Here is an 11,008-nt window from a genome sequence, read left to right as displayed (position 1 = left end):
ACAGATTTAAGCTTAGACTCACTAAAGTATTACAACAGTAATGTAGTGAGGTTGAAGATGAAGTTTCTGAGCTTTGAGTTGAACAGCGTTTCAGCAAGTTTTTTAGAATAAGTTCGTTCAGGATTCGTCACCTTGCTTCTCATCATAACTTCATATTTATAGGCGTTTTGAGAAGATGACTGTTGGGAGCATTTAATGCTTTGCGTATTCCGTACAGCATTGCATTTAATGTTTCACTGTTTTGTCAACTACCTCGAGCCTTGCTTTTGCTGTGACTACTGACATTGCCTTTAATAGCTTCTAACGTTCCTTTTGTCAGTCAGCGTAGCCTGCCATCTAGTACTTGATTCTGATTTGTTCTTTGTAAATACTACGTTGAAAATCATCAGAGTACAAACAGCTTGGTGCAGAGCATCTTCTGATCTTCTGATCTTGATATGCTTCTGAGCGTGATTCCATGACTTCAGTGCTTCTGTTTCTGAACTCAAGTTCTTCTGATGCTTCTAATAGACCATGTTCTGATTCTGCTTGACCATCTTCTGATGTCTTGCCAGACCATGTGCTGAAGTTGCATACTGAACCTTCTGAGTCAAAGCTTCTTAGCGCTGATTTGTGCATACTCTTTATATATTTCCTGAAAAGGAAATTGCATAGGATTAGAGTACCACATTATCTAGAGCAAAATTCATATACATTGTTATCATCAAAACTAAGATTATTGATCAGAACAATTCTTGTTCTAACATAAAGTCCTCTAGTATAATAAAGCACTATTATGGAACAACAATATTATGGGAATGAATCAGGAAATCATAGATGTGCATTGGAGTGCCCCTAGACATTCCTTTGTGAAACTGAATGTCGATGGAGCTCACTATAACAACGGTTTATCAGGATGTGGAGGCCTTATTAGAGATGTTCATGGCTCGTGGATTGGAGGCTTTGCTAAATGCATTGGCTTGTGTATCTCGCTTATGGCTGAAATCTGGAGTATTTATATTGGCATCAAATTGGTTATGGATCTTGGCTTCTTAAAGTTGAAATTGAAACTGATTCTAGCAGAGCTGTGGAGTGCATCAAGGAGAAGAATAATAGGAACATGCTTTGGGGAAGCTTAGTGTCAAGTATAAACAAGATGCTAGCTCATTTTGAAGTGGTGGATATCCATCATATTTATAGAGAGGCCAATAGTTATGCTAACTTACTTGCCTTAGAGGCAAGCAAAAAGTTGAAAGGAGATATTATTTTATATAGAGTCACCTTTTTGGCTCTTGCATAGTATGGAGAAGGATATGAATAGTGTTCCTTGCTTTAGGAGTGTTTTTTTTAGTTTCTGTGTTTCTGTTGGGCCTTTGGCCCTCCTCATTACCAAAATATTTTTTTTTATTTATCTAATTTCTTAATCAATTTAATTATTTCTATAATAATATTGATCAAACAACATATTAGTATTATGAAACTAATGGAAGACATTATTTGAAAAAAGTCTTTTATATAAGTCTAACACTTTTTAAAGTAATAAATCCATCAGATTCCATAAAAGTTGCTTCTTTCCTTTTGATTCTTTAAACAATATATAAAATAAAAGTATCGGGTTAACATTTTTTCTTATATTTTAAAATAATTCTTCTTTCCTAAAATGACAATTTGCAAATTATAATTGAGTGAGTCAAATTTAATTCATCTGTATCATGCCTTTACAAGCTAGTACAACAATTAATTACTTACATCCAAGTCTTCAAATTTGAAACTCATCAATCGCCAAATCAAAATGTTGCCTTGAAGCCAACGTCAGAAACAGTCCCAACTTCTAAAAGGAATATACTTTCCCTTTAATTATTATAGTATTTTATGAGTTTATCACAATTTTACACAAACCCAAATTCCCTACAATCAAAACACACTGCATTCATATTCATACATATCTAACCGTCCAATTAAGATCCAACGGTTCTAATTTAAAACAAATAATTTTAAGAAAGTCAAATCTATTTCTACGTACCGTGGATTCGAGATCAAATGGTTAATAACATCTTCACAACAAAAACACTGCCACAAGAGATTCAATTTCATTTCACAAACACTCTCATCTCCCCCTCACTTTCTTTTTTCTTTTTATGTCTCTATGGTGTGCTCTCCAATCATCATTACCGTAAACTCCTCCCACGCCCCGTTTCTTTCTCACACACAAAACAACACAACTCATCCATTTCTAAACATCTCTCTCAAAAGAGAGACAATCGCTAAACCCATAAAATTCATTTTCCATTTTCCATTTTCCATTTTCCATTTTCACATCTCCATCCCACCCAACTCAACCCAACCTATCCCAATCCTATACAAACTCAACCATTATACCATCCAAAACAAATTACAAATACACATAACTGTTTTGTTTGTTGTGTTATAAGTTTGTTTTGCTTGCATATGTAATGCATCAAAAGAAATCAGAGGTCCAAATCGGAAAAGAAAGCATCGGCGTTTCTTCCGATTTCAACCCAACCCCACCGATTCAACACAACCACCACCAGAATTACCAGCGTCAACACCTCTGTCCACGTCATCACTCCATCGATATCTCCCCAACCCAATCTCCGCTTCCGCAAAAACAACCTCCCATTAATAAACCGACTTTCAAGCCGCAAACGCAAAACGCGCCGTTCTTTTCTCTCACCGTCGCAACTTCCTCCGCCGCCTTTCGCATCCTCCGCCGCCTCAAGAAACACCGTTCCCTCTTTTTAATATCTCTCCCGCTTTTATATCTCTACCTCCTCGCTTCGCGGTCTTTCTTCCTCGATTTTCTCACCGCTTTGGCTTTTTCTACCGCGTTGCTGTTTTCCCTCAACATCGCTCTTCCTTCTCTGCGTTCTTTTCCTCTTCACCTCACGCTCCGGAAATTCCATCCGTCGTCTCCGTCTTCGCGATCGCCTCCTCCTCTTCCTGTTTTCTGGACGATCGGATCGCGGCCGAAGTCGGAGAAGCGGTTAGGTTCGGGTTGTTGGGTTCAGGTTTTCGGGAACGGGGATTTTTACGAAGGGGAGTTTCATAGAGGGAAGTGTTCTGGGAGTGGGGTGTATTATTATAGTATGAGTGGGAAATATGAAGGGGATTGGATTGATGGGAGATATGATGGATATGGGGTTGAGACGTGGGCGCGTGGGAGTCGGTATAGGGGGCAATATCGACAAGGATTGAGACATGGGTTTGGTGTTTATAGGTTTTATACGGGGGATGTTTATGCTGGGGAATGGTCGAATGGGCAGAGTCATGGATGTGGGGTTCATACTTGTGAAGATGGAAGTAGATATGTTGGAGAGTTTAAATGGGGTGTTAAACATGGCCTTGGTCATTACCATTTCAGGTTTGTTTCTTGTTTTTCCTTTTGTTTGACTTTTGTTCAGCTGAATGTGTCTTGTATTGTTGTGATTAGGGTTTTAAATAAATATTTACGACTGTGATCTATGTTGCTGCATAATGGTTTTTCTTGTTGCGGAAATCCCGTGATCGAACCCTATGTAACATAAACATTGCGATTGAAGGATGTCTGGTGTCTAGCATAACCTCCACACTTGTGGTTACATTCAATTATTATTGTTTTTCAAATTATCACCCGTGACAGTGTGTCCGTGTTGCGTGTCAATGCTTCATAGGTTGTGGTATGCAATATCAACAATCGTGATTTGCGACAGTAGACTTTTTTCCGTGGCTGTTATTTATTTAAAACCATGGTTGTGATATTGTTGTTTTGAGGGAGGAGAGAGAATTTGGGCTTATTCAAAACCAATATTGGAGTTTTTTGCATTGTTTGTAAGTAGTTATGCGGGATGTGTTTATTAAGGATTAAGAGTATGCTGAGAGGAATATAACAAGTTAACAACTGAAATGGAGAAAATGATGTACCGAATAAGAAGTGTAGCCTAGTATGCAAATATGATCTTAAGGATTTATTCTCATTTTAGTTAATATCTCTTCATATGAAAAAAATGGTATTTGATGTCAGGCAAATCTTTTGTTTCAAACGATAGCTTTTATGTACCACTAGGCATAAGTCAAACAAAATCTTAAGGGCAAGATTTTTCTTTTGTTTTTTTATTGTTATTGTCGTGAATCTACTGCGTATCCCAGTTCATCTTGGATTGCTTTGGGACTATGTTGTTGTAGAAAAGCTTTTTGGGATGGTTGAGATGTTGTGTACTTTTATTTTGCTGTTGGAATCCTTTTTGTTTATTTTGGCTGGTTTGGGTTAGCTTCTAGCTTCAGAAAGCTTTTCAATTAAATAGATTTATGGTTCTTCACTTGCAAAAAGGTCTTTATAAGCTTATACTGTAATTCTTCATGGCAAAGTTAAATGAGAGAGTTTTTGAAGTAATTGAGATGCTAAGCTAATTTTAACTTACACAACAAGCTATTGCTCCATTAACTCACAAGTATTGTAAAATTCTTCTAATGTTTCTTTTGACAAGTATTGTTCAATTGAATTATGAATAGATTTGTATGCTACAGTACCTTTATCTTTTCTCACTTTGAAAAGTTAATATGTTGGATTTTTCATTGTAACCGAATTTTTCTACTTAATCAGAAATGGAGACACATATGCGGGGGAATACTTTGCCGACAAGATGCATGGATTTGGGGCATACCGTTTTGCAAATGGCCATCGATATGAAGGAGCCTGGCATGAGGGAAGAAGGCAAGGACTTGGAATGTATACATTTAGAAATGGCGAAACGCAGTCTGGTCACTGGCAAAATGGAGTTCTCGACGTTCCAAGCACACAGAACACCACTTACCCAGTTTCTCCTGTTGGTGTCAATCATTCCAAAGTACTTAATGCTGTGCAGGTACATTATTTGTGTCTTTTGATTTCCCTTAGTTCTTGTTAAATGTTATTTTCTCAATCAAAACTTAGTATCAAGTAAAGAATAATGTTGAATGTTTTCTCCTCATACAAATATACTTTATTTACAACAATTAATCGTATTTATTTGTTTCACAAATAGGAAGCAAGACGAGCGGCCGAGAAAGCCAATGATGTGGGCAAGGTAGATGAAAGGGTAAACAGAGCAGTATCAGCAGCTAATAGAGCAGCCAATGCGGCTAGAGTAGCTGCTGTCAAAGCTGTTCAAAAGCAAATGCATCATCACGTCAACAACGAAAGCTTCCAAATTCCTGTTATGTAAAACTATCAACTTTTGCTTTTATATTAGCGGTTGAGTTTTAAATTGTTGAAGAGGATGGTTGCAACAACTATCAACTAGTTAAGCTTCATCATGGCCATTGCAATCTTCTCTTTGGCATTATGCTTTCTTCGAAAGAAAGCAGATCTGTTGTTATCTATCCGCTGTGGTCCTTGTATAGAGGGAGGATTAGTGATAGCATATTTATTGATAAGTTTTCCAATTTTGTCCCCCTGTAATACATTTTTGTAAAATTATATAGGTGAAATGCTGGTGTGCAGGTTAAACCTACCAGCGTCTGTTGTATTATTATGGTTTGGTGAGAAATAAAAAGAGGAGAATCATATGTATAATAAATTTTTTCTAACTTTAAATGAGTTAGTCACTGTGGTGAAACTCTTTATTGTAATGATTTGTATCCTCTCTGTTTTCCAGGACTAGCTATAGTTTGTTAGATTGACTAAGGAATGGTTATAGCACTCCAAACTATGTTCATGTATATGAATTTGAATCTGTGGTAATTTAGTTTCTTGGAGGGACATAGCCCATGGAAACAAAGACTGAAGAGCAATCATCCGGGCAACTCAAGCCATATCAGCACAAAAAGAACAGTAATTTGAGCAAGAACATGGTCAAACATCAAATCAAGAACACCCAACACCTCACAGCAAGAATACTGACACATCTTTTCCACCAAGTCTATTGCTGAAAGGCCACGATTTTGTGAACCAGCGTCAAACCACCAACATTGTTATCAATAAATTTCAATACTACATCTGAGTCCACGTGAAGTTCAATCTTATAGAAAAAAACACATTCAATACTACATCTGACTCCACGTGAAGTTCAATCTTATAGAAAAAAACACATTTGGTTATTGACTTTTTTTTCTCGTTACACCCTTAGGCTATGTTTGGGAGTTTGGAGGGGAAGGGAGGGGAGGGTTTTGAAAAATAGGAGGAATTGGGTGAAAAAGATAAAAAGATTTTGGGTAGGAGGGTTTGAGTTTATTCATAACACCAAAAACCCCATAAAATAGGGGAACTCAAAAATTGTATTAGGGGGGGGGGGGGGGGAGGTTGGAGGATTTTGTAGGGCTTACATAAATTTTCCAAATATGTTTTAGGTTGTTATACTATTTTGAAAATTAAAAACTTAGTAATGATAATAACTCTTTTATCATTCTAAACAAATTCATTTTTTCAAAAAATGTCAAATATTTTCCTACATTTTTTAAAAAATTTGTTTTTGGAAGCCCTCCCCTCCCCTCCAAACTCCCAAACATAGCCTTAGTATTTCACTAAAACCTTATGAGTTTTCAAAAATGTCTCTCGCACCGTCCGACTTATAACATTCGACTACACCACAAAATTACCTCAACAACAGTACCTCTATTTGGAACAGACTTTGAGAATAAATTTAAAGTGTCTGGATTAATATGACGTAGTTTGAAGACTGAAATTTGGACAATCACATTTTTTTTATTATGGACAATCACGTTTTTTGTATTAAAAAAGTGGCATAGTTTTGAGATTGAAATTTGGACAGTCATGTTTTCTGCATAATAAAAAGTGACACTGCATGTGGGAAAATAAATCTAATTATTGCACATTTTCACATTCAGATCTTTTCTGATTCAGAAATTCATATTTTCTCTTTTAGAAGTTTAGATCTCAGTTTCTTGATCTTATTCATCAAACCTCAACTTCCTCTTTAGCAAATCCTTCTATAAATTCATCAACTATGATGGTATTCAAAGCCAATTGATCCACCGTTCAACGCAAAGCCGTTGTTGTCGTTTCCAAAGCTGCTAAAGACACACCCTATCTTTCTCAAGCAGAAGAGGATCTAGTCTTGTTAGCATTTCCATCCAATCATTTATAACAAGATTCTATCCCAACGAGAGTTGAGCAAGGGCTATTTCAAACTTGTATGCTCTTCGGATCCATGCAACAACATTCTTTGCATCGACCTCAACCACCACCTATGATACCTAGACAAAAACATTCTTTGTTCTTCAGCTGTTAAAGGCTAACTTCGGGGTGCACAGAGCTATTAATATGCTGAATACTGTGTACAATCTGGAGCAACCTTAGCATTTGAAATTCTTGGCTGAAAGGCTGGTGAATATAGCTCCATAAAGTAAATCATCTAGCAATTCTTCAAGACATCTTTATCTATTTTAGTTTTCTATTTTCTTACATGACCACATTGAAGATATTATGGATGTGATGCATGATGAAAATGTGATTCCATGCTATTGCAACTTTAATTGGATAGGATAAAGAGTCATGGTTCTTGGTTCGAACGCAGTTAGATGATAAAATTTATCTAAAAAACTAGTTGTATTCCAAGGTGTTCTACGATACAATCTCTAAAGTTAGAAGTTTGTTGCAAGTATGTAGCACGAGTGTTTAAGATCATGAGAAGTTGACGTCGATTCCTGATATAAGTTACCCTATTACTTCTATATATAATGTGATATTGGTCTTGTTGTCCATTAACCTTAACATCACTTTATTTTCACTTGAAATATATCCATCTATGTTTGCGAGAAGGCATAAGCTTATTGCAGTTGGTTTTGTTAACAACAATTATTGGATTCAGGTGAAGTTGAGACCCGACTGTCCATTGTTTTCCGTCACTGACCGGTGGAGACAAAATTGTAGTGAAAGTTCAAGAGCATGAAAAACAACATATGTGGGACGTATAAGATAATGGGAAGAGGAACTTTGGAAGACAACATAATTTATTTTAATTTGATATTGTAGAATCCTTGCGATTATAAGTATATATTTTGTCGGGTTGTGATTGTACCGACACTTTTTAATGTTAATTTATGTTATGAAACTTTAGTTCATGTTAATGTATGTTTATAATATATTATTGTCATGTTACTAGTGAAAAAACTTAGTTAAAAAGTCCAAAAAAAAAAATTAAAAACCTTATTGCCTATTGGATTTTTAAAAACTTTGAAAAAAAGTGCAAACACTAGATTTTCAATATATCAAGTACACACTGTTAGTTACCGAATTTCTTAAATATTCGTTATATCTTTTAATCGAAATTTATAAAAATCTGGCATAAATTATCCAAAACAATTGGTTTAAACCAGATTTTTCAAAAAGATATGGTAAAACCAGGATTTCCTTAAAATCCGATACATTACACATAAATCTAGTACAAACTCAAATAAAAAACTAGAAATCAAGGATTCCTTAAAATCTGATATATTGATCCAAATATCCGGAAAACCTCAAAGTTTTTTTTTTTAAATCAATATTTTATTAGGAATATTTTGGTAAAAATTGTACATAGTGTGAGCGGGTTCTAAGTATAAGAAAAAGGGTGCCAGGATAAATCCTCCTACATCTTAGTCCATATGAAGCCCAATTTTATTGGAAAACATACATTTAACTATTGTCTTTTTTGGATTGTTCATTACACCCTTAGTATTTGTAACACCCTTCTGACTCACATAAAATATTCATAATATAATATAAAATAAATTAAATAAAACATCCACACAAGGGTGTCACCTTCATAAAACTTCATAGATAAACGTCCTGCTCCGTAACATAGATTCTAAAAAATTATGTAAATCATACACTTCTTGAACACAACAATAATCACATCACTTTTCTTGCAGTGGAATTCATAGTTTGAAAGTATCATTATAAACTCATAAGACATCATTCATAACTTCACCGTTCAGGTTTCATAAACCAAACATCACAATACCATGGAAGGTAATTCATCATGTTAAGACAATTAAAGAAGAACGTAAAAGTTCCAAAAACACGCGATCCCGACACCGATGTTACATATCAGAGCAAGACTCTCTTTATTCTAAAACAATGCTAAAAAAGGACTCCACGAAGCTATCCTCTAACATCAACAGACTACTCCTGATTACCCGCGCGTTAGCAATGTGGAGGCAACATTCAAACATAAAGGGTGAGTATTTCATAATTATTATATAAGACATAAGGCCTAGATATAGTAGTGGTACACAATTAATCAACAACGACACATATACCGATACAAGCGTATCCTCATGCTTCACATACTTACTCACCGGCACATCATCATCTATTCATAACTTCATCATATAATTCAATCACACTCATCATTTAAGTAATCATTTACATCACGGATAATCAAACATCATTCAAATCATGCAATGTCACAAACAATGCAATATAACACCAATAGACTCATGCATATGGTACCAAAACTTCACCGATGACTTATAATACCCCAAATTCTTCCCGAAATTATAATGCAGAAAATCAGAGTATTTTAAAAACTATCAACAAGCATTTGGGATATCACATTTAGTTCATATAAACAACACATAATCAGATACGCAGCAGTTTAATCTCAGAGGATCACAAACGACTTATATGAACTCTAAGAACAAACCAACTTTTATTTAATATGCAGCAGAATCGTAACATTCGACTTAATAAACAAATCATCTTTATTCAATCAGAAACAACTTTAAAACATCATAGTACTTCTCATTATTCAACTTAGAACTCAACAACTTATATATTAACTACATGAAACAACAAAATAAACATCCTCTCGAGTGCTACGTATCAGAGCGACACACCAACTGGACTTGATGAAGCTACAAACTTCCACAACTATACTTGAGTACCTGCCCATTCCCCATGGTAGGGGAAACATCAGGAGAAGGGGTGAGCTATCAAACTGTATAAAATAATGTATGATAATACTTATAGCAAAGATAAGATCATACCCTATTCACCACTTCTCATCTCAAAGCAACTTGCATCATAACAACAATGTTAATAATCAGTCATAATAACATATTCAAATTCACAACTAAGTCATCGATAACTACAACATTTCCTTCATAATCACAACGAGAATCAACGTAACTATCATCACGACAAACATCAACAAAACATAGCAATGAATTCACAACCACAAATTCAACTTAAACAACAACATAATCAACATAATCATACTTAAACAACAACATAATCAACTTACCATAACAATCATTCATAAACACAACAACTCGATATGCGACTCATTATGCAACTCAAACTATGCAAATGCATGTGGTACCATTCGGAGTAAACTCCCAACTTAGAACATTGCCAGTAATTTCGAGGCACAAGGCAAAGCCTTCAACTTAGAACGTTCAAATACAGGACAAATTTAATGAGCATTAGCTCCAACTTAGAACATTGTCAATCCAGGCCAACTTTAATGTTATGCTATGCTATGCGACAACATACAACGACCACAACTCGACAACGAAACAACGACATAACAACAACACAGCAACAGTCACATATCAACAATCACACCGTTTAACTTTAGCCAAAGGCCCACAACACAACTTAACAACGAGATTATCAACTTCAACAACAAATTCATAACAGCGCAACGACAACAACAACACACAACAAACAATAACTTATAATATGCATCAATGACATCAACTTAGATCAGCACCGGTCATACGACCTACAACTCAAGCATGTCCATAAATCGGGACAATTCAACTTATTCAACATTGGCCATAGGCCTACCATTTTGTCAACGTATCAACAACAAGTTATAATAACAACAACTCAACAATAACAAAATATTCAACTACACAATACATCATGTTATTTCAAACATAATCATTTCCAACAACTATTATAATATAATAACGACAACTCAACAGTATCATCATATAATCATCATATAATCATCCTCGTCATAACAACAACTATTCTTCATAAAGAGCATACATCATGTTATTTCAAACATAATCATTTCCAACTATACAATAATATTCACTT

The 11,008-nt window shown here is 35.2% G+C and overlaps 1 protein-coding gene across 1 annotated transcript; it reads left to right on the top strand.

Moving 5' to 3' along the window:
- The first annotated feature begins 2,091 nt into the window (after positions 1-2,091).
- LOC131609177 (uncharacterized) lies at positions 2,092-5,534 on the top strand. The gene is made up of 3 exons (XM_058880832.1): positions 2,092-3,361; positions 4,580-4,841; positions 5,001-5,534. The coding sequence occupies exons 1-3, from the start codon at positions 2,433-2,435 to the stop codon at positions 5,178-5,180; spliced, it is 1,371 nt and encodes a 456-aa protein (XP_058736815.1). The 5' UTR covers positions 2,092-2,432; the 3' UTR covers positions 5,181-5,534.
- Positions 5,535-11,008: the final 5,474 nt, after the last annotated feature.

The sequence above is a fragment of the Vicia villosa genome, linkage group LG6, assembly GCF_029867415.1.
Source record: "Vicia villosa cultivar HV-30 ecotype Madison, WI linkage group LG6, Vvil1.0, whole genome shotgun sequence".
NCBI lineage: Eukaryota > Viridiplantae > Streptophyta > Magnoliopsida > Fabales > Fabaceae > Vicia > Vicia villosa.
Note: the sequence above shows the minus strand (reverse complement) of the source record. Positions and strands in the feature narration are given on the sequence as shown.